Source organism: Lithobates pipiens, unplaced genomic scaffold, assembly GCF_037356315.1.
Source record: "Lithobates pipiens isolate NorthernLeopardFrog02 unplaced genomic scaffold, aLitPip1_a1.2 Scaffold_8, whole genome shotgun sequence".
In the NCBI taxonomy this organism is placed as follows: domain Eukaryota; kingdom Metazoa; phylum Chordata; class Amphibia; order Anura; family Ranidae; genus Lithobates; species Lithobates pipiens.
The window spans coordinates 45,382,155-45,407,027 of record NW_027507903.1 but is presented as its reverse complement, the minus strand read 5'-3'; the positions used below and the strand labels follow the sequence as shown (position 1 = coordinate 45,407,027).

At 47.6% G+C, this 24,873-nt stretch overlaps 1 protein-coding gene across 1 annotated transcript in view; it reads right to left on the bottom strand.

Moving 5' to 3' along the window:
- The window catches only part of LOC143964141 (aminopeptidase N-like), a 133,592-nt gene that overhangs the window by 13,012 nt on the left and 95,707 nt on the right, over nucleotides 1-24,873 (bottom strand). Inside the window, exons 17-19 of the mRNA XM_077473836.1 lie at nucleotides 24,130-24,237; nucleotides 20,224-20,391; nucleotides 4,467-4,607 (exon numbers count right to left, since the gene is read on the bottom strand). Of these exons, the coding sequence (XP_077329962.1) occupies nucleotides 4,467-4,607; nucleotides 20,224-20,391; nucleotides 24,130-24,237 (417 nt within the window). The remainder of the gene's footprint in view (nucleotides 1-4,466; nucleotides 4,608-20,223; nucleotides 20,392-24,129; nucleotides 24,238-24,873) is intronic.

Here is a 24,873-nt window from a genome sequence, read left to right as displayed (position 1 = left end):
AAGGGGGTACATTAGAACTAAAGGGGGCTAACCCTAACTGCCCTAACAGTTATTAGGCCGCGTACACACGCGGGGACTGTTCGCCCAACTTTGTCCGCTGAACAGTGTTTCAGCGGACAGTCCGCCCGTGTGTGGGCTTTCAGCGGACAGTTTCAGCGAACAGTCTGCTGAACAAAGTTTTTCGGAAATTCCGAAAAACTGTCCGCTGAAACTTGGTTTCAGCGAACAGTCCCCTCGTGTGTAGGCTTGTTCGTCAAACTAAGTTCTGCGCATGCTCAGAAAGGATTTACACGCCGAAAGTTGTAATGCAGTGTATAGGACGTCGTATTTTCCGTCCCGTCGTACGTGCCGTTCACGTCATCGCGCACGGTTTCAGCAAACTGTTCGTTCGTCGTGTGTGGGCAAGTCTGTCCATGCTAATTTTGAGCAGACTGTTCGCTGAAACTGTTTGACGGACAAAGTTGAGCGAACAGTCCCCGCGTGTGTACGCGGCCTTACAGTCACAAATGACACCAATGCAAAAAAAAAAAAATGACATTGGTGTCACTGTGACTGGGGGGCAGGGGTAATTGGGGGGGTGATCGGGGGGGTGTGAGTGTGCCTGGCATGTTCTACTGTGTAGTGACGTGTTGGTGCAACTCACCGATCCTCTCTCCTCGGTGTCGGAACGAAAAATACCGACACGGAGGAGAGAATACATCACTTCCTCTCCTGTGTTTACATTACAGGAGAGGAAGTGATGTCACGAACGATTCCTATTCGTCGGGAGCGATCGCGAGGGGGTGGCCATGAACGAATGGCCGCCCCCTCGTCCGGGATCGCTCCCGCACGAATACCGACCGCCGCAGGCACCGGGCGGGGGCCCGATCGGGCCCCCGACCCGCGGGAAGGCAGGGACGTACAGGTACGCCCATATGCCTGCCCGTGCCATGCTGTCGACGTACATCGTCGTGCGGCGGTCGGGAAGTGGTTAAGCTATGGCGCTAAAACCTTTTTTAACGTGCACTGTGGGTGCCAAAATTATGTATATGTGTGTGGTGATCTATTATCTCTGCTGATGATCTAAACAATTGATGTGAACTAATGTGGAAATCTCCTAAAATCCACTATATACGTGATATCTACCAAAATACGTGTTGGTATATCTAAGTAGATATTAAAATAAAATTGAGAAAGGAAAAAAAGGGAAAATTAAAGAAAAAATGTGTGTCTGTTGACTTGCAACTCAGAAATGCACATGTGTTGCAAGAAAATAGTGAATAAATCGCATGAAAATAAATAATTAAAAATAATACATATGTGCTTGGTAAAGAAATCATATGCAAACCATAAACCAATATCTATAAATTATGCTCTATGTTCAGAATCCTCAAAAGTGACAGTCCAAAGCGTTTGTAAAAGTACCAAGAAAAAATAACAAAAAAAATCTTTCAATGTCCAACGGAAATTTTTTCAAAGTCGCATCATTCAGTTGCTGAAAAACGCATGGAATTTTTGTCAAGTGAGGGGGATAGAGCAAGGTGACTAGTGCAGAAGGGTTAAAGTCATTCCTCTCCGGTGCGCCACTCTGTGTTAGGAAAAAGATATATATGTGCGCTCACCAGACCAAAAACCCTCAATGGGTTAACCGAGCAGTCACAGTATGAGCCACTGTGCAGCTTTCCTTGGGCTCTGCTTCTGCTATGCTGGGGGAATGCTTTGCACTTTTCCTTCCACAAATAGTCCGTTTAGCAAATACACATAGGAGGAAACAGAAGTACAACCATAGTGCAATACAAACCCTTTGGACTGTCACTTTTGAGGATTCTGAACATAGAGCATAATTTATAGATATTGGTTTATGGTTTGCATATGATTTCTTTACCAAGCACATATGTATTATTTTTAATTATTTATTTTCATGCGATTTATTCACTATTTTCTTGCAACACATGTGCATTTCTGAGTTGCAAGTCAACAGACACACATTTTTTCTTTAATTTTCCCTTTTTTTCCTTTCTCAATTTTATTTTAATATCTACTTAGATATACCAACACGTATTTTGGTAGATATCACGTATATAGTGGATTTTAGGAGATTTCCATATTAGTTCACATCAATTGTTTAGATCATCAGCAGAGATAATAGATCACCACACACATATACATAATTTTGGCACCCACAGTGCACGTTAAAAAAGGTTTTAGCGCCATAGCTTAATTTACACTTCAGATTTCTGGCCTACTCCTATATTTAGGGGCAGGTTTCAAGCACAGGCAGCTTCAACCTCTGGAGTTCATCTCACCATTATTAGTTTCATTCACTTGATTTCACTTGATTTTATAGTTTTTTTTCTTGACCCGTGTAGTGAATAGGTAGAAGTTGTCCATAGCGCAATCTTATTTATTTTATTGCTAGGATATTACAGAGCTTATAGCGTCTGCACAGTTTACCGGAAGTGGGAAGGTGCCCAGTGATGACATCTTACCGCTTGAGCATTAGTCCCACTTGGAGACATGCCTGTAGTGGTCGCTCAGGTAACCTTTGGGTGATAGCCATTCACAACTACTTGCCTCAGTATTTGCTTCAGTACTGTATGCCATTACGGTTCTTGTGTTAATGTTTGAACCTGTTCTAGTAAACTTATATTCTGGTTTAATACAATCTGTTGTGAGTCTTTTTCATTCTTCAGACAGGTGTAACCGTGTATACCCAGGGGACAACACAGGTAAAGTGCATGTGATCTGTGATTATTCAATTGTCCTTTTATTATTGGGTTACACACCAACACTGTTACACAGCTGTGTCAAGCGGGTTGAGCCAAATCATTGGGGTGAGAAGAGCAGAGTACAGGCCCAATCAATTATCAGCCGCTCCTTTGGTGGTAAGTGCTACACATATATTTCATTTCCTGACTATTGGTAAAGGGCCCAACAGGACATTTGCCACACTTTGTCCTGTAATGGAACCTGGACTGATAATAGGTAAAGCAGCTCTCAGCGTATGTTCTTAGCTCTCTGTATGTAATACATACTGTATGTAATACATTAAAGCAGCCTTTCCCAACCTTTTTAACATGGAGACCCTTAAAACTTTTTGGCTTCCATGAACACCTGCTAATAATAATTATATTTACATTTTTATATTTCCATTTCCATATATTTACATTTCCTAGTACATTAGTGTGATAGCCAGTGGGAGGAATGCTCCTTACTGTACATTTGTGGTTATTGGGAAGAACCCCCCCCCCCCCTTACACATAAATAAACATATCATTGGTGTCAGTGGTTACTTATTTAAGAGGCAGAAATCACTTTTGGCTCAAGGAACCCCTAGCAACCACTGGAGGAACCCAATGGTTCCATGGAAACCTGGTTGAGAAACCCTGCATTAAAGGGATAATTTTTTATTTGCCAAGAGTTAGGCTATACGTACTTCTTTACTATTCGAATCAGAGCAATAATATTTCTTACCCCATTTCTTAAAGCGCTTTAAACTTAAATATAGTAAACTTGTATTGTTGAGGACATGTAGTATTCTTTTATGCTTCCCCTGATCACAGCAGAGAGACTCTCTTCCAGCAGGGACTGAAGACCCTCACTAAGGTCCTACTTCCCTCAGCCTGCTGCTGTGATTATACAATTCTTAGCCCTTGTACACACGGTCGGACATTCCGACAACCAAAGCCGTCAGATTTTGTCCGAAACTGGTGTTGCATACACACAGTTGGACAAAGCTGATCGTTCAGAACATGATGATGTTATTTCGTTGGGACTACGTTCAGGCTAGTAGCCCATAGCTTTGGTCTAGGAATTTGATCTGAGCATGCAAGGCACTTTGTCCAATCGGAATTCTCTACAAATGATCGGACAAAGTCTGATCGGATCATAGTTTCATAGTTAGTAAGGTTGAATAAAGACACTAGTCCATCCAGTTCAACCGGAGTGAGTGTCTACCCCTATCCCTGTACATAGCACACTCACATTGGTCCCTACCCTCAAGGAGCCCACAATCCAATGTCCCCAGTCATATACTAGGGCCAATTTTGGACAGAAGCCAATTGACCTACCTGCATGTCCTTGGAGTGTGGGAGGAAGCCGGAGTACCCAGAGGAAACCCACGCAGGCACAGGGAGAACATGCAAACTCCAGGCAGGTAGTGTTGTTGTTGGGATTTGAACCAGAAACCCTTTTTACTGCTAGGTGAGAGTACTACGCACTACACCACTGTGCCGCCCTTATCGGAATGTCATGTTATTGGAAAATTTTATAGCCCAGCTCTAAAACTTTGTCGGTCGGATATTCCGATGGAGCACACACACGGTCGGATTATCCGACAACACGGTCTGATCGGAGATTTTCCGTCAGAATGTCCGACCATGTGTACAAGAGCTTAGAAATCCTATGACATTATTTACTATCATTTTTTGAGAAATTCAATAGCGTCAAAGTACCTTCCTTCTTTACAGCAGTGACTGAGCACTTACTTTTCACGGAATGTCTTCCAATGGCTTCTGATAAAGTCCCAGGCAAGACTCTGGCCAACCGAATTCCCGGCAACATATAGAATTGTGGAAATAGAGTCTTGTCTACGAATTTTTGTGGTATCCGTTGCATACTCTAAGAGTCTAAAAAAAGAACAATTACAATGAATCTTCAGTTCAGTTCTAAAATAAAACAAATGTAAAAAATTATTTCTTTTGATTGGGTCTCTCGTTTAATTTGTCTTTAGCACTTTTATAACTTTGCAATTGTCTGCAACACATTCCTTCTATTTAAAGTGCTTGTGAAGGCAGAAGGTTTTTTTTTATCTTAATGCATTTCTGTGTGCAGCAGCCTCCTTCAGCTCCCCTAATACTTACCTGAGCGCATCTTTATCCAGCAATGTTGCAGAAGTGTCTCAGCTGCCCAGGACTCCCCTCCTCATTGTCCTCATTGGTTAAGACAGCAGCATAACACGATTGGCTCCCATTGATGTCAATCCAGGTCAATCAGCCAATCTGGAGAGAGAGAGGGGACGGGGCCGGGTTGTGGCTCTGTGTCTGAATGGACACAGGGAGCTGTGACTCAGCTTGCTGTGGGAGCACTTAACAGGTGGGAGGGGCATGGAGCACAGAAGAGGGAGCCGAGAAGAGGAGGATTCGGGCTGCTCTGTGTAAAACCAACTGCACAGAGCAGGTAAGTATAACATGTTTGTTATTTAAAAACAAAAAACAAAAAAAACAAGACTTTACAATCACTTTAATCTATATTGCAGAGATCTTGTCTTATCTATATGAGGTGTGCCAATTTAACCACTTAAGGATCGAGCTTCTTTTTTACACTTGTTGTTTACAAGTTAAAATAATTTTTTTTGCTATAAAATTACTTAGAACCCCCAACGTAAATATATATAGATTTTTTTCTAAAACCCTAGAGAATAATAATTGTTGCAATACTTTCTGTCACACCATATTTGCACAGTGGTGTTACAAGCACACTTTTTTTTGGGAAAAAAATACACTTTTTTAATTAAAAAAATAAGACAACAGTAAAGTTAGTCCAATTTTATCAGTTTTGAGTTACAGAGGAGGTCTAGGGCTATAATTATTTCTCTCGCTCTAACCATCATGGTGATACCTCACATGTATGGTTTGAACACCGTTTTCATATGCGGGTGCTACTCACGTATCTGTTCGCTTATGCATGCGAGCTCAACGGGACGGGTCACTTTAAAATAAAAATAAAAATCTTATTTATTTTACTTTTAATTTTTGACACTGTCAAATGTTGGGTCACTTTTATTTCTATTAAAAGGAATGTAAACATCCCTTGTAATAGAAAAAAAGCATTACAGGACCTCTTAAATATGAGATCTGGGGCCAAAAACGACACTAAAATGCAATAAAAATATAAAAAATAAATGTCACTTGAAAAAAAGTCGTCAGCCAGGCATCCACGGGAGAGGAAACAATCGTCTCCACCGCTACTGGTGGGTCTGGTAAGCGACGGAGATGACTGTAGCACGGCGGAATCGCCATGGAGACCACTTTTATCTTTAAGAGAAACGCTCGCCGCTTACGAAAATACTGGGGTTATGGCAGCTCGCTGCTGCCATAACCCCCGTATTAAGCGTCAAAATACTGACGTACGGGTACAGCGATTTACGTGACGTGGTTAATTGCCAGAATGGATTGTAAAAAAAAAAATGTTTGTGCAGGAGCATTGTCATGGTGGAGAATCAAGCGTTCCAGGCTTTTACTCCAAACAGATTTCCGTAACCTTTTCAGAATTTCCAAGTAACAATGTTGGTTGACTGTTGTACCATGTTCTAAGAACTTGTAGTGAACTAGTCCCTTGTGATCAAAAAACACACAAGCATGAGCATACGAGGGTTCACACTCTGTCCACATTTGCATCTGTCCATTTTGTTTTTCACTGCCTACTTCTTGCCTCACCATGGACATCTTCCTTCCCCTCCTTTAACCGCCTATGCCATTCAAAAATATTTGATTTCTTAATGTTCACCATAAGTCTGTTGTTGTATATGCTCATTTTAATACTAATAAAAAACTCCTTTGTATTATAAAAGAACACTTCTAGGTCCTTTATATACATGACAGCCAGGGGCGGACTGACATCTCATGGGGCCCCCGGGCAATAAGAGATTATGGGGCCCACGGGCAATAGGAGAAGATTATGGGGACCCCGGGCAATAGGAAATTAAGGGACCCCCAGGCAATAGGAGATTTGGGGGCCACACAGTATACACACACACACACATACAGTATACACACACAGACACACAATATACACACACAGAATACACATACACACACTGAAAAGGTACTGGAGAGGCAGGGCAGCTATAATCTTGGGATTTTTTAAAAATCACAGATTTTTACATACTATCCCTGGCTTTATTGAGGCTGTCAACCCTGATGGGGCCCCTTAGTGGCATGGGGTCCTCGGCAGTGCCCGAGTGCCCGAATGGTCAGTCCGCCCCTGATGACAGCTGATGGTGAGCTTGGACATGTTGAGACCACATACAGGGAGGGGCTGTGTGTGACACGTCACTGATCACAGCTCCCAATTACAGTGAGCTGTGATCAGTGATGGTGTCATTAGGTAAAACGGGGAGATGCTTGTTTACATTAGCATCTCCCTGTTCTTCCTCAACGTGAGACGATCGCAGGTATCGCCACGGATATCGAGTCCGTGGGACCCGCGATCACGGTCATGGAGCTCCCGGCGTCCGCAAGCCACCTCTTAAGGGGCAACGTACAGGTACGTTAATCTGCCTATACATGCCCTTCTGCCACAGTATATCTGCGTGAGGCGGACGGGAAGCGTTTAAACAACTGAATGAACATTTTCCAAGAGTGGTGATTCCATACATTTTTATGCACTTTAAGAAATGTGGTTGAATATTGTAATGCAAAGGTTAGAGCCTGTGTCATCAGGCTTTGGGGTTGTGTCTATTGGAAAATGCAGGTTTCTTTCAGGTACAGTCCACTTACATGTGAGATCAGTTTCAGACATTTGTAAGTTCATTGACAGATATATTTTACCTCCTTCTAATGCCATGTACACACGGCTGGAAATTCAGATGGAAAAGGTCCGATCGGATTATATTGTCGGAAAATCCGATCATGTTTGGGCTCTATCGGACTTTTCCGACTGAAAAAATTTGAGAGCAGGATCTCAAATTTTCTGACAAAAAAAATCCGATCTGACTTTTTCCGATCGTTTGTAGAGAATTCTGATTGGACAATGTGCCACGCATGCTCAGATCAAATTACGAGACCAAAGCTATTGGCTACTAGCCTGAACGTAGTCCCGTCGTAACGAAAGAACGTCACCACGTTCCGAACGATCGGATTTTCCGACAACTTTGTTCGGCCGTGTGTATGCAACACCAGTCAGACAAAATCCATCGGAAAAATTCAGACGATTTAGTGGTCGGAATGTCCGACCATGTGTACAAGGCATAAGCTGCATCAACCTGCTTCAAGCCACTTTTGTATTCCCACTGATTTGTATGGGAAGAGAAGCCATTTTGACATGAACAAAATTTTTTAGACACGGGGCCTTAAGCTACATGTGATTTGATCAAAACTATGAAAACAGCAAACAAGCAAATAGTCATAGACTTCCCTTCCAATCGATTCAGAATTCATTTCAATCTGAATTGATCTGAGACAATTGACCAGGGAGAAAAAATATTGATCATGTTGCATCAATCGGCAGTAAAAAGAAACCCATCTGATCTCAAACAGGTTAAATTCAGCTGAAAGCAGACTGCACTTGCCTATCTACACCAGCCCTAACAGGGACAAGATATAATCCTGGTGCCAACATGCCACATACATGTGGTAGTATGCTGCCGTGTATTGGAGGCAGAAAAGAAAAATGACAGTAAGTATTTTAAACAATTTTCAGTTTTCCTGGTGCCAACATGTCAGCATACTACCACATGTATACATGCATACTACCACATGGATTGGCACCAGGAAAGGAAAATTATGGTAAATATTTTATACAATTTGCCGTTTTTTCTGTGTGTTCTCCCTCTCTTCCGGTTCCTGTGACAGATGGTTAGTGAGACATGTAGTAATAAGGTTGGAGTCCTTTGGGTGCCCCAAGTAGAGTAATAACGCGGTGTGCATAGTGTGCCGTAGCAAACAGTGGGTGTGGCCAAAATGCTCTTGCTGACATCATCGCCCTGCCCCCCAGTGATGCTGAACCTGCCCAAAGACAGCCGCCCACATTGTGACTATTTTGGTTACTTGGGGAGCCAAGATCCAGTCTGAATAATGTGTCTGGGTTTCAGTCTGCCTGAAACCCGGACATGGGATTCAAAACCCAAACTGTCTGGGTGAATCCCAAACAGGTGGCAATACTAATTCACACCTTAGTTGGTTTGCCTGATGCCTTTTCTATTAATATTGACTGAACTGCATCAAAACAAGTACCCATAGTCCTCTACTTTCAAAAAATATAAAATTTTTGGTGTCTTTTTTTTTTACATGTTAACCACTTCTAGACCGTCATACGCCAATATACGTCCTCTCTTTGAAGAGGGATATCTTTGTTATGGCAGCAGCTAGCTGCCATAACCCCGATATCCTCTTCTTCAGTGGGCGGTCCGGTTTTCGATAATAGTGGTCTCTGTGGCAGATTTGCCACAGGAACACTTTTATCAGCAGCAGGAGAGGCCCCCCTCCCCTCCCTGCCGCTCTCCGGTGCCCTCTGCCGCTTACCGGAGCTATTGGTAGTGGCGGAGGCGACCGGATCCTTCTCCTTCCTGGGTATGGAGACGAGTGAGGGGAAGATGGCCCCCACCCGTCTCCATTTTTTTTAATTTCATTTTAGTGTAAGAATGTATGAGATCTGAGGTTTTTGACCTGTCATGCTTTTTTTTTTTCTATTACAAGGGATGTTTACATTCCTTGTAATAGGAATAAAAGTGACACATTTTTTTTTTTTAAAAAGAACAGCGTACAAATAAAAAATAAAAGGTAAAATAAATAAGAATTTTTTTTTTTAGCCGTGCCCCGTCCAGATGAGCTCACGTGCAGAAGCGAATGCATACATGAGTAGCACCTGCATATGAAAGCAATGGTCAAACCACACATGTGAGGTTTCACCATGATCAGTAGAGGGAGAGCAATAACTTTAGCTGTAGACCTCCTCTGTAACTAAAACATGCAACCTGTAGAATTTTTTAAACGTCGCCTATGGAGATTTTTAAGGGTAAAAGTTTGTCACCATTCCACAAGCTTGACATGTTGGGTATCAATTTACTCTGCGTAAAATTATCTTTCATGGTATAAAAAAAATTGGGCTAACTTTACTGTTGTACTGTTAATTAAAAAAACTGTATTTTTTCCAAAAAAAGAGCGCTTGTAAGACCGCTGCGCAATACGGTTTGACGGAAAGTATTGCAACGCCCGCCATTTTATTCTCTAGGGTATTAGAAAAAAATGTATAATGTTTGGGGGTTCTAAGTAATTTTCTAGTGAAAAAAAATGTTTTTAACTTGTAAACAACACAAGTCCTTAAGTGGTTAAATCAAATAATGTGCATTTTGACACATGTGTGATAAAAATGGAAGACACTGGACAACAAAAGGACTTATATAAGACTCTGAATACCTATTTTTAAACTATTAGGTCTCTTGCAGTTCAGTGTATGTGTGTACATTGTAAGACACGTCTGTTTTTTGTGGTGCCCGAAAGACAGCTGCAGTGTATTTTTGTATTACAGAAAATGCCGTGAGCTCGTAACCACTGGCACAAGCGTGTAGTTACGCATGCATATGAATGTTTTTTTCAAAAGATAAACACATTTGACATTGACATTTAACATTTTGAAAAATATGCCCATATGCATGCATGAGTACACGCTGGTGCCAGCAGTTAGTGAGGCCCGGAGTGCAATGACTGCAAGGAAGATAACGGAGGACCGGGCATGACAGGGATGGATAGGGCAGCAGGGGGTTAATTTGTAGGCAGAAGCTGGGAGGAGGAGCTGGGAGTGTCCGTTGCTGTAGGGGGGCGGAGCGGCTTAAAAGGTGGAGGGGGCGGAGCTTTGAGCCAGTTCGTCGGAGGGGAACCAGAGAGGAGGCAGTTGTCTCGCTGCTCCTCTGAAGATGTCTGAGGTGGACCGGCTACTCGCGGAACTGCGGCGTCAGGCGGAGGAGCGTGGACCGGACTGGCTGCGGGCGCGGATCGGTGGACTGGCGGGAGCGGTCGGAACGGACGGATCGGACGATCGGAGTGGTGAGATGCTGCCGCGCGCGCGGAGGTCTAGGCCTCCGGCGCGTTTTTCTCCCGGGCCTGTCCCTCGGCCGCCTCGTTTGGTTCGCAGCCCCGGGGAGGATCGTTCCCTCCCGCCGGCGAAGAGATCCCAGGGGACTTCAGGGGGTGCTGAGCGGCCTTCCCGCCGCGTACCCGGGGGGGGGGGGAGGGGCGGGCGGGCCTCGTGGACGGCGGGCGGCCATCTTGCCTGCGGGGGGGGGAGATGCCGTGCTCACTGCTGGACGCTCTGCTGAGGGGGGGAGGGCGGCCATCCTGCCTGCGGGGGGGGTGGACTGCTGGTTTCTGCTGGACGCTCTGCGGAGGGGGGGAGGGCAACCATCATGCCTGCGGGGGGGGGGGGGGGGTGGACTTCGGGTTGCTGCTGAACGCTCTGCTGATGGGGGGAGGGAGGCTCGGGGTGGCTCCACTTCGGCTGCGGCTGCTTGGGACAGGGAAGATGTCACAGGGCCCGGGCAGGTGCGAGGATCGCCTGCGGGCTGTTCTACCCGGCGTGGATCAGGGAGCGCCCGGGGGTCTGCTGCACGTGGGGCTGGCAGGGCTGGTCCACATCGCCAGGCTGCTGCGGATGGATCGGCTGTGCGTGTGGCTGCTCCCCTGCGGGCTACAACGTCGGCCTCCGGGGTCTCTTCCCCCGGGGGGCTTACACCCCCGCCTACGTGGGGACCGGAGGATCGCTCAGAAGGGGAGGTCTCGGACGAGGACGCAATTCCGGATCCTAGCGGTGCTGTCGCCGGTCCGGCGGTGAGGAACGCCCCGGGGCCGCCAGGTGAGTCCCCTGATGCGTTGGCACTGTCGCATGCATTGCAGGGCCTGTTGGGGGGAGTGCATGCGGGCGCGGGGTGGCCGGTGCCGCCAGTGGGGGGGGAGCTGGGGGGGGCGGGCGCCTCGGGTGGGGGGGTGCCGGGTGGGGGGGACCCTGCCGGGGCTTTGCGGGATCTGATGGATGGGCTGCGGGCGTTGGTTGGGCGCTTTGACCGGGGACAGGCCCCACCGCCTGTTGCCCCGTGGGGGGTTCCCCCGGCGGAGGTGCCGGAGACGGCCCTGGGGGCCGCCGTGGCAGCTCCCGCGGTGGCCCCTGAGGCGCCCGCGTCGGCGCCAGTGGCGGCGGCGGACGGAGGGAAGAAGGAGGCGGTTGTGCGTGAGGACATTGTGCGGTTGGCTGACGCGGCGCGGTGCGAGGTTTACGTGTGTTTTGAGGGCCCGCTGGGGGCTCATTTGAAACAGGACGTCCGGGAAAAAATTTGGAAGGGGGAGTTTGTGGAGATTTTCTCGCTTCTCCCGTTGGAGAAGTTCAACTTGGATAGGGTCAAGCCCGACGATTCCAAGAAGGAGGACGAAGAGAAGCGGCGGTATCGGCTGATTCCGCGCACGTTCTCCAACTGGCTTCAGGCGTTTTCCATATTGGCGAGTGTCATCGGTGAGAAAAGCCCAGAGCATTGTTCGGCGCTTTTCTGTTACATGGATGCGATCGGTGAAGCCCATCGGGCGTATGGGGGGGTGGCGTGGCTCCGGTACGACGAGCAGTTTCGGCAGCGCAAGGCGGTGCGGCCGGAACTGCGTTGGGACCATAAGGACATCAGCCTGTGGATGAGGCTGATGTCTTCGGCGAGGGCTGCGCCGCAGTTTTTTCAGGGGGGGGCCGGGAGTGCGCCTACCTCGGGACTGTCGGCCGGAAAAAAGTGGGGGGTTTGCTGGCAATATAACGAGGGTGCCTGCAAGTTCGGGGGCACGTGCAAGTTCAAGCACGAGTGTTCCGGTTGCGGTGGGGCCCACGCGTTGTCCCGTTGTTTCCGAAAAGGGAAGCGGGCCGGGGATGCCGCTCAGAAGAGGGAGGACGCCAGTGATGCTGGCAAGGATGCTCCCTTTTCTAAGTAGGTATCCGGATAGGGCGGCGGCTCGGTTGTTGGAGGCGGGGTTTCGGGATGGCTTTCCGATTCCGTGCTCGTTGCCGGGGGTACCGCGGGTTGCCAGGAATTTGAAGTCGGCGTTGGAACGTCAAGGGGTGGTGGACGAGAAGCTGCGGAAGGAGGTGGCGTTGGGGCGCATGTGGGGGCCGCTTGCGGAAAAACCTTGGCCCGACTTGGTGGTTTCCCCTTTGGGGGTGGTCCCCAAGAAGGAGCCAGGGAAGTTTCGGCTCATTCATCACCTGTCCTTTCCGAAGGGGGGCTCGGTGAATGATTTCATCGACCCTGAGGTGTGCACTGTTTCTTACACGTCCTTTGACGCCGCGGTCCGGTGGGTGCGGCGGTATGGGCGTGGGGCACTGATGGCCAAAGCCGACGTGGAGTCGGCTTTTCGGCTGCTTCCGGTTCATCCTGATAGCTTTCGGCTGTTGGGATGCTGCTGGCGCGACGAGTATTTTGTCGACATGTGCCTGCCGATGGGGTGTTCGATCTCCTGTGCGTACTTTGAAACGTTTAGCTCCTTTTTGGAATGGGTGGTGCGGGATGCGGCGGGTCTGGAGTCGGTCATTCATTATTTGGATGATTTTCTCTGCGTGGGCCCCCCTGCCTCCGCTGTGTGTGCGATCTTGTTGTCCACGTTGCAGCACATCGCGGGCAGGTTTGGGGTTCCCCTGGCGGCTGATAAGACGGAGGGTCCGACGTCTGAACTGAGTTTCCTGGGGATCGTGATTGATTCACAGGCGATGGAGTGTCGGCTGCCAGAGGCCAAGCTGTTGGATTTGCAGCGGGAGATTCGGGAGATTCAGGGTCGGCGTAAGGTCCAGTTGCGGACCTTGCAGTCGCTTTTGGGTAAACTGAATTTCGCCTGCAGAATTATTCCTATGGGGCGGATATTTTGCCGGCGGCTGTCGGCGGCGACGGCGGGGGTCAGCGTCCCTACTCACTTTATACGGCTGGGGGGGGAGCATCGTGAGGATCTGCGGGTCTGGCATGAATTTTTGGCTTCTTACAATGGCCGGGCCATGTGGATGGCGGGCCCGGTCAGTAACTTTGATTTGGACTTGGTTACGGACGCGGCGGGTTCCTCGGGTTACGGGGCGTTTTTCCGGGGACGGTGGAGTGCGGAGCCTTGGCCGGAGGGCGGGGTTCTTGGGCAACCTGGTCCTGTTGGAACTTTTTCCGATTGTGTTGGCTTTGGAGCTGTGGGGGGAGGAGTGTCGGAATTTGAAGTTGCGCATTAATTGCGACAACATGGGGGTGGTGCAGGTGGTGAACCGGGTGTCGGCTTCTTCCCCTCCTGTTATTCGTTTGATGCGACAGTTGGTCCTGCGTTGTTTGCAGCTTAATGTCTTCGTTTACGCTGTGCATATCCCGGGCGTTGAAAACGAGTTGGCTGACTCCCTGTCTCGTTTTCAGTGGGACCGGTTCCGGGAGCTGGCGCCGGGCGCGGAGGCGGACGGGGCGCCGTGCCCGGAGTGGATCTGGAAGCTGCCATTGGAGTCGCGGCCGGATGGATTCGGCGGTCAGTGAGTGGGCCCACCTGGTTGGCCTATTCAAAGGTTTGGTCGGAATGGTATGGTCTGGTTCGGGAGGCGGGGGTGGTCGATCAGGGCATTGATTGGCGGTTGTTAGTAATCTACTTTCTGGCTCGGAATATGGAGGGTGGGGCGTCGGTCTCTGCGATCGGTCGGAAGTTGGCGGGTTTGGCCTTTTTGTTTAAGCTGTTGCGGGTTGAGGACTGGACGAAGGATTTTTGGGTGCGTCAGGCGTTGAAGGGTTATCGCAGGCGCTGCAGGGTTCAGGATACGAGGAGGCCAGTGACGTTTGCTATTTTGCAGGCGATCTGTGCTCAGTTGGGGGTGGTGTGTTCTTCGGAGTATGAGGTGCGATTGTTTCGGGCTGCTTTTTCTTTAGCGTTTTATGGGGCTTTTCGCGTTGGGGAGTTGGTTAGCCCGTCCAAGCACGTGGCCGGGGGGTTGTTTGACGGGGAGGTGCGCTTGGGGGCGGACAGGGTTGGCCTCTGGCTGCGCAGGTCCAAGACGGATCAGCTGGGCAGAGGGGTGCTGGTGTCGCTGTTTGCTCTACCAGGATCGGGGGTGTGCCCGGTGGCGGCGGTGCGGGATTTTCGCGAAATCCGTGTTGGGGGGGAGGGACCATTCCTGTGTCACGCTGAAGGGTCCTTCTTGTCGAGATACCAGTTTGTGTCGGTTTTTCGTAAGTGTTTACAGGCGGTAGGCCTGGTTGGGAAGGAGTTTGCATCCCATTCGTTCCGGATCGGGGCGGCCACGGAGGCGGCCCGGTGCGGTTTGGATGAGGCTGCGGTTCGCAGGATTGGGAGATGGGAGTCGCGGCGTTTTCGTTCTTACGTCAGGCCGCACTTGGTTTTACTTTAATTGTAGTTTGTGCTCTTTCAAAAAAAAATAAAAAATAAATAAAAAATAAACTAACAGGGGTTTGAACTCCGGCATAGGACGGGCACGGGATTTAGTTTGGTGGGTTTACTGCACTGCCTGTGCTGGGGTTGCGGGTACGGTTCTCTTTTCATGTGGGTATGTTACTGTGTGTGACTTTGTGTTAAGCTCGCTGTTTTGTTCCTTTCTCTGGGGGTTTTTGCTGGTGGGTTTGTTTGCTGGGGGTTGGGGTGCTTTTACGTTGTTGTTTTTTCTTTCAGATGGAGGTACGGCTCGCCTCGTCTGGATCGTGGGCCACTCCTACGTGTGTTGGGGGGCCAGGAGAGGAGATCAGCGTCCGGAGGGCAGGCAGCTGGGGATTTCCAGGGGGGAGGCGTGTTTGCGGTGGTTGGGCGTCCCTGGGCTGCGCTGGGGTAGCTTGGTGTCGGAGATTGAGAGACATGTGTCTCGGGGGGGGTCCCCCGGCGGTGTTGGTGATTCACGCGGGGGGGAATGACCTGGGGATCGTGAAGATCCGGGACTTGCTGGCGGAGATCAAGTCTGATTTTCTGCGGCTGCGTTCCCGCTTTCCGGGTACGGTACTGGTGTGGTCGGACATCGTGGCGCGGACGGCGTGGCGGTGGGCTCGTTCGGTGTCGAGCATCCAGAAGACCCGCATTCGGGTCAATAAGGTTATTGGGCGTTTTGTGGCCAGGCAAGGCGGGATTGTGGTTCGCCACCGGGAATTGGAGTGCAATGTGGGCATGTACCTTAGGCGGGATGGGGTGCATCTGTCTGATGTAGGGATTGATTTGTGGTCCTTGGGTCTGCAGGAGGGCATCCGAAGGGCGTTGCAGGTGTGGGGTGGCCCGCAAGGGTAAGGTAGTCACCCTTGTGGGCTGTGGCGGTGTGTGTCTGGTGGTCTTTGACGGTTGGCGGTAAAAATCAGAAGTCATCTGATATGGGGTGGGGGGCCCATTGCTAAGATGGGTCCCTCCGGTGTATTCCTGAACGTTGGAGGGAATACCGGTATGGTTGTCACTGCGGAGGTTGTCTCCGAGCGGTCACAGCTCGAGGCCTGGAGAAGTGGGAAATGGGTACCGCAGTGACTTGTTGGTTGGTAAAGTTATGGGTCACCGTCAGAGATCACCAGACCGGGCATGTTTGTGTGTTATTGGTTATATGTTTATGTTTACAAGTATATTTTATATTGCACATTTTCTTGGTTATATATATATATTTATGGAGATATATATTTATATATATTTATATATATTTTGGTTGGAGTATTTTTGAGGTTTGTAATAAAGGCTGTTGTGGCCATTTTACTCCAAAGCAAGGTGTGGTCTCTTACTTATGGAATAACATGGGGGGTGGAGGTTGGAGTATATGGGCAACAGGTAATAGTGGGGGCCCTTAGACTACCCTGGTCAAGTGAGGCCCGGAGTGCAATGACTGCAAGGAAGATAACGGAGGACCGGGCATGACAGGGATGGATAGGGCAGCAGGGGGTTAATTTGTAGGCAGAAGCTGGGAGGAGGAGCTGGGAGTGTCCGTTGCTGTAGGGGGGCGGAGCGGCTTAAAAGGTGGAGGGGGCGGAGCTTTGAGCCAGTTCGTCGGAGGGGAACCAGAGAGGAGGCAGTTGTCCCACCCTCCCTCCCTACTTTTTCAGATGGGTTTTTGGTTGTTGTGTTTGTTTTTTGTCTTGCAGGTGCCGTGGATCGCATGTCATGACAGCTGTGGAGTCGGAATTGGATGCTGGCGGTGTGTGTCTGGTGGTCTTTGACGGTTGGCGGTAAAAATCAGAAGTCATCTGATATGGGGTGGGGGGCCCATTGCTAAGATGGGTCCCTCCGGTGTATTCCTGAACGTTGGAGGGAATACCGGTATGGTTGTCACTGCGGAGGTTGTCTCCGAGCGGTCACAGCTCGAGGCCTGGAGAAGTGGGAAATGGGTACCGCAGTGACTTGTTGGTTGGTAAAGTTATGGGTCACCGTCAGAGATCACCAGACCGGGCATGTTTGTGTGTTATTGGTTATATGTTTATGTTTACAAGTATATTTTATATTGCACATTTTCTTGGTTATATATATATATATTTATGGAGATATATATTTATATATATTTATATATATTTTGGTTGGAGTATTTTTGAGGTTTGTAATAAAGGCTGTTGTGGCCATTTTACTCCAAAGCAAGGTGTGGTCTCTTACTTATGGAATAACATGGGGGGTGGAGGTTGGAGTATATGGGCAACAGGTAATAGTGGGGGCCCTTAGACTACCCTGGTCATGACCTGCATGCTTTTCTTATGAGCAAAAATACGCTGCAGCTGTGGCTCCTGGGCCACAACAACAGATGTAGTTTGCACTGTACGTCCATATTTTGTACTTTACGGTCTTGTGCAAGAGACCTTATCATTGTGCAGGAGGTCAGAGATCACCCGATGTTGCTGTTCTATCAATGACCTGAGCTCACACATTGGTTCCCAACTTTTGAGTGTGTTGTGTGAGTGGACGTATATAAATCTTTCATAGATCTGTTTGTCCAGATTTTTGTAAACAAGGCAGACCGCCGTTCTGCTATTAACAAAGACAGGGATCTTGTATTTCTGCTAAGTGAGAACATAGATCTCTGTCTTTCTTTAGTTAAACCATCCCCCACACAGTTAAAAAAATCAGTCCCAGGGAGCATACGTAACCATTTGATTGCCCCTGATGTTAAAGCGGGGTTCCACCCTAAAGTGGAACTTCCGCTCATCTGAACCTTCCCCCCCTCCAGTGTCACAGTTGGCACAGGTATGACAGGTTGGCACAGGTAAGACAGGTATTTGCACCCACTTCCGGGCATAGACTCCCACGGGAGTCTATGCCTCTTCCTGTCCCGGCGTGTTGTCTGGTGGGACACACACGGGTCCCAGAGACAGCGTGGACCATTCCCATTGCACTGCATGACTCACGCATGCACAGTAGGGAACCCGGAAGTGAAGCCGCAACGCTTCACTTCCTGATTCCCTCACCGAGAATGGTGGCAGCAGCCGAGAGCCAAGCAATTGATCGGTCTCGGCTGCCGACATTGCTGGACCCTGGGACAGGTGTGTGTCCATTTATTAAAAGTCAGCAGCTGTAGTATTTATAGCTGCTGGCTTTTAATATTTTTGTTTCCAGTGGAATCTCTTTTTAACCTCGTCCCTACCAGTGTCATTTATACAGTGACAGTGCATTTTTTTACCATTGCACAAAAAAAGGTTTCTGCAATAGTTGGCATTTTAACGGACCAGAAACAGTAAATGGTATATATAAAAAATATACAACGTTTATTTCTGAAAAATTTGATAAAATGGATCAATAAAAGACAAACACATAGCACATGACAGCATTGTAACAAACCCAGAGATGACCTATTGATCAACTGCCTATGGATGTAGGGCAGAAGAAAATCCAACGCGTTTCAACAAGAGTAGTGAAAGTCTTCTTCAGGGACAGAAGGTTATACAGTTCTAGATTTTTTCAGAATTAGTCCTAGGTGCCGATGATTCAAGGACTGGAAGTCATAGCTCAAGAGCAAGAGAAAACCGCTAAGGGAGTGCCAAAAAGCAAGGTCACAGCATAGTAATACAGAACCAAAAACAACTGACGCGTTTCACACTAAACGTAGTGCTTACTCATAGTTTTTTTTTCTCAAAGAATAGGTGCAGATACTATCTCCACCCTGACCTACCACTGAGCACCTCCCCCCCTGTTCACCTTCTTGTACAGCTCAGTTTGGGGTGTTTACAAAGTAAAGTAATTTGTTTGTAAATTGTAAGAATATTAGACCCCACCCAGCAACAAAAAATGCCCCAACAACAATAGATCTTTCATAGCAACAATAGACCTCCCAGCAACAATAGACCCACCCCCCAGCAACAAAATACAACCCAAGCAACAATAGACCCTCCCCCAGGAACATAATACACCCACCATCTACAATAGATATTCACAAGCAACAATAGATCTGCCCCAGCAACAAAAGACCCCTGCTGGGAACAATAGGTCCCTCATCAGCCAGCATCAATAGGCCTTCCCCCCTCAACAGTGGATTGCCCCCAACAACATAAAACCCCCCAAAGCAAGAGATCCCCCTTGAGCAAAAATAGATGCATCCCCCAGCAATACTACAACTCCCAGCTACAATAGATCCCCAGCAGTCAGCATCAATAGACCCTCCAGCACACCCCAAGCCCCTGCTGGAGGTGCCGGAACGGAGTTCCCCCACGTTCCCACTGAAAAAAGCTCTGTTTTCTGCGCCATGGAAAGACAACCTTTGCATAATCCAGTAAAGCCACTGAGAAGAGATTTAGGAGAAGGTAAAGGGGAAAATAAAAAAGAGAGAGTTAGAGGAATAGCAAAGGTTCCCAGGGGTTGATGCATGCAACAAGGTGCTCAGGTATATTTATGATCCCAGCCACTGCCAGGACAAGGTCATCCAGCGCCCAGGGCAAAGATGCCAAACTGCGCCCCCCCCTTACCTTAGGGTGGGGTCAGGGCGCCCCATCCCTGTAATAAACAATTAATTGCACCCAGGGCAGTTGACCCTCTTGCCCACCCCTTTTCCCGGCCCTGATCACAGCCATGGTGGAAATTTATGAAAAGGCAGCCGAAGAGCATTAGCTATAACTATCCATTCCAGCTCAGTAAATATTGTCTAAGCCCCTGTACACACGGTCGGACATTCTGCCAACCAAATTCGTTGAATTTTGTCCGACGGATTGTGTCCAAAACTGTTGCATACACACGGTCAGACCAAGTTGTCGGAAAATCCGATCGTTCAGAACGTGATGGCGTTATTTTGTTACGACGGGACTACGTTCAGGCTAGTAGCCAATAGCTTTGGTGTAGGAATTTGATCTGAGCATGCGTGGCACTTTGTCCGATCGGAATTCTCTACACATGATCAGAGTAGGTCTGATCGGACCAGTTTGTCGGAAAATATTTCCAACAAGTTGGAAAATTGGGTCCGACGGATATTCCGACGGAATCAGTCCGATGCATACCACACACAGTCGGATTATCCGACAACACGCTCCGATAGGACACATTCCAACGGATTCTCCGACCGTGTGTACAAGGGCTTAAACTGTTCAGCATATCCTAAAGGAATTCTTACCTGTTAAGGATCCAGGGTTCCTTGCTACAGGCCAGACTTGTTCTCAGTTTATCTGCTTCTTGTGCATTTTCTGTCTTTTTAAATTCTTGCCATGCAAAGTTCCACTCTTCTTCTCCCCCTCTTGCCATTGCATTGCAGTAAATAGTGTATCGCAGGTTTGGATGAATTCTGTGGATACATACAAATGATATTGAGGTATAATTTGTATATCAGTACCAGAGTTATATTCAAATGTGTTCATTCTGCTGTATAACAATGTCAGATTAGGGATTATGCATGTTATTTTAACAATGAAAGCTGTGAAATTAAACGACTACAGCATAAACGGAATTCTGTTAGTTGGGAAAAGATCTTGTGTTAATACATACACTATATTGTCAAAAGTAATGGTACGCCTATCTTCACACACACAGGGTTCAATACTGAGGCCCACTCTTTGCAGCTATAACAGCTTCAACTCTTCAGGGAAGGCTGTCCACAAAGTTTAGGTGTGTGTCTATGGGATTATTTGACTATTCTTCCAGAAGAGCATTTGTGAGATCAGCCACTGATGTTGGACAAGAAGGCCTGGCTCGCAGTCTCCGCTCAAATTCATCCCAAAGGTGTTCTATCAGGTTGCGGTCAGAACTCGATCATCCATGTGTAGCAAGGTCTCAGACCTCCAAAAGCTTAATGGTGACCTCCATAGTCAGGCATAGACTGACATCTGTCTTTGTAGAGTGGGTTACAAGGCATGGTGGGTGTAATGAAGGATGGAGTGATGGGCGCCAGACACTTTTCAAATGCAAGAGAGATTTATTGTCTCTTAACAGAACTGTGGGAGAGAGGGTTAGGGCCAGGACACCCTTAAGTAGATGCAATGATAAAAGCCAAACTCTGAGAATTCTATAGGTAGACAGCTATACAGTGGAAGGCCTCCAGCCGGACACCAATTCTGTAAAAGTAGGACCGCTGTCTCCTATGGCAACAATCTTGTAACACTCACTAACGGTAGTTGTACTTGGCAATTGGTAACACAGAATAGTTCTCCTCACACTTTACAGTCTCTCACTGTAGATCTTCACTCACTGAGCTCCCAGTCTCTGACTAGACTCTCATACCCAATTGCCACTGGATCCCCTGAGCTCTTCCACTTCCATAACTCTGTATCCTCCTCAAGCGTAACCCCCTGCTGGGTCCTTGGCTTGGCACTTACAGATACTTTATAAAACGTCACCCCTGCTGACCTGCTAGGTCCCTGGCTTGGCACTCACTGATGCTCCTCAAGCGTTACCTCTGCTGTCCCGCTGGGTCGCTGGCTTGGCACTTGTTGAAGTTTTCCCACTTCTTCACTGTCTCCGGTTTGTGAGAAGACTGCTTTGGCACTGGCTCCAGCTCATTTACGTGGTCTCCGGTAACAAGGTAGATGGTCCCTTAGTAGCGATAACTTCCCCTCCGACCACAGCTGGTTCCACGTCCAGCTAAACCATTATGGATAGACTCCAATCCTGCTGTCCCAATACTGAGCTACTTCTCTTGCTTCTGGATGGGCCCCCAGACAGCCTAGCAGCCAGATGTCTCCAGGATAGGCCTCAGGATTCCAGCCTAGTAGCCCCGGGAAGCATAACACACGTTCACCCAGACAGCCAACCAGGTGGCACAGAACCCCGATCACCTGACTCCACACAAATAAATAGGCTCTCCCAGCAAGCCAAGGTGCTTAAAGAAACCCGTGCCCATTGGCTGAGACATCCCTTCCATTCATAACCTGACTTTATTAAGCCCTTGTCCATCTAATCTCATCAGCATAACGCCACCTAGCGACAGAAGAGAGAAGCAGCAAGTCCAGAACAACTACATCTACTGCCTGGGAAACAAAATTTACTTAGCAACCCTGCCTAAACACCAGAGTGCTACACATGTCTTTATGGACCTTGCTTTGTGCACTGGTGTGCAGTTATGTTGGAAGAGGAACGGGCCATCCCCAAACTGTTCCCACAAAGTTGGCAGCATCAAATTGTCCAAAATGTCTTGGTATGCTGATGCCTTAAGAGTTCCCTTCACTGGAACTAAAAGGCCAAGCCCAACACCTGAAAAGCAACCCCACACCATAATCCCCCCTCCCCCCACACCATAATCCCCCCTCCACCAAATGATTTGGACCAGTAATAATAATAATAATAAATGTTATTTATAACGCCCTTTTCATCAAAAGATCTCAAAGTGCTACAGGTTACAAAAACAATACAACAAAAGAAAACATCTAACTTGAACAAAAAACTGCTAAAAAGAAAAGTCTTAAGTCCTTTTTTAAAACAATCAGTAGATTGAGGGGCCCTCAGACTGTCAGGTAGGGCATTCCACAAACGTGGGGCAGCAGCACAAAAAGCCCTATCTCCCATTGTCTTCAATCTAGTTCTTGGAATTTGAAGAAGATTTAGATGAGTTGAGCGGAGGGAACGAGATATATTTTGTATGTCCATGTATGCATTGGTGTGTAAGGAGAGAAACCTTATACTCAATCCTAGCAGAGACTATGAAGTGATTGAAGAATGGGGGTAATATGCTCATGTTTCTGCACTCTCATCAGGATCCTAGCTGCAGAGTTTTGGATGTATTGAAGCCTCTGTAGACTCTTTCTTGGAATCCCAATGAGAAGGGCGCTACAGTAATCCAGTCTGGAGGACACAAAAGCATGAACCAACCTTTCAGCATCTGAAAGGGAAAGAATAGGGCAACATTTAGAAATATTACGAAGATGATAAAAAGAGGTCTTACATAGGTGATTTACATGTGCTTCAAAACTGAGTTGAGAGTCAATTTTTACACCAAGATTTGTAACTGTTGATGAAAGAGGGATTTTAAAACCAGAAAAAGTAATACTGGTTATGGATGATGATTTAATCTGATGAGAAGTGCCAATCATGGTAACTTCAGTTTTTGAATTGTTTAATTGCAAAAAATGTTGCTCCATCCATACCTTTATCTCCTCCAGACAGGTGGTGAGTACTGAAAAGGATGACTGTGAAGATGGAGTTCAGCTCCTGCATTTACATATAACTGTGTCAGTCCACAAAGCAAAGTCCATAAAGACATGGATGAGCAAGTTTGGTGTGGAGGTACTTGACTGGCCTGCACCTCAACCCGATAGAACACCTTTGGGATAAATTAGAACTGAGACTGAGAGCCAGGTCTTCTCATCCACCATCAGTGCCTGACAAATATGCTTCTGGAAGAATGGTCAAACATTCCCACTGACACACTCCTAAACCTTGTGGACAGGCTTTGCAGAAGAGTTGAAGCTGTTATAGCTGCAAAGGGTGGGCCAACTCAATATTGAACCCTATGGACTAAGATTGGGATGCCATTAAAGTTCATGTGCGTGTAAAGGCCGGTGTTCCAATACTTTTGGTAATATAGTGTATGTGTGCATGGACACACAGGCTAACATAGAGGGGCATAAAAAAAAAATTGCAGAAGCCTGTAAAAGTGGTGTATTTTAAGCCTTAGGCTACTTTCACACCGCGGCCACAAATGTCATTTTAGTGGCACTTTTCGGCCACTAGTAGAGAAGCTTTTAACCCCCACTAGCGGCCGAAGAAGGGGTTAAAAGCGCCTGTGTTGTGGCGCTTCTGAATCGATTTTCAGGTGCTCCGGAAGTGCTACCCATGCATTCCACTAGGAAGGGGTGGTGTAAGAGCAATGTATATCCCCAATGATGCTGCTTGCAGGACATTTTGTAGCGTCCCACAAGCGTACTACCCCAGTGTGAAAGCACTCAGGCTTTCACACTGGGGAGGCATGAGATGCAGTTTTTTAGGCACTTTCAGGTGTTATTTCTATCGCTAAAATGCTTGAAAACTGCCTTCAGTGTGAAAGGAGTCTAACTGTAGATAGAAGCCATTTGTTGGTTTTGTAAATACATACTTATTCACATTTGTTTCCATCCAATCCCTGAATTGCTGAGTTGCTAGTTCTCTACATTCTGTGATGCCATAGGCGCAGGCTGTGCTGACTGCAATTATTTCAGCGTATCTGTAGAGAAAATGATAAAAAACAACTAACAAGATATTCAGGAAAATGATTTTAAATACTTAGAATGATTATGTGAAAACCCAAAAACATACAGTAATTGATAACAGTGGCAGCAATATGTTAAATTGTTGAAAGGAAAATATGCTTTTCCACAGTAATCAGATAACACCTCCACATTTAGGTCTTGTTCACATGGGGTTTCCACCAGTGCGAAGTCCGTGTTTACTCACAAGCGGATGCGTGGGTGTTCCATTCATTGCTATGCAGACAGTCCTATTCATGTCATTTGGGACGCAGCAGCTGCACAGACACAACCTCTCCTCCCAAATTGACATCTGCCTGGGTGCGGTTGTTGTTCAGGGACACTCATCTGCACAAATGTCAAATTGGGAGCAGCCTCTGTGTCCATGCAGCTGCTGTGTCCCAACTGACATGACTGGGACTGCCTGAATGGCAATGCACAGGACGCCTGTGTATCCCCATGCAGATAAACACAACCCTCACACAAGTGTACACCGTAGTATATCCTGTGTGATCGAGGCCTTAAAAATGAAAGCATATTTCTGACATTTCATTAATGTTAAAGGCTCACCACATTCCACTGTGGCAGGCTCTGAAGAAGTGCAGCGAGAAGGC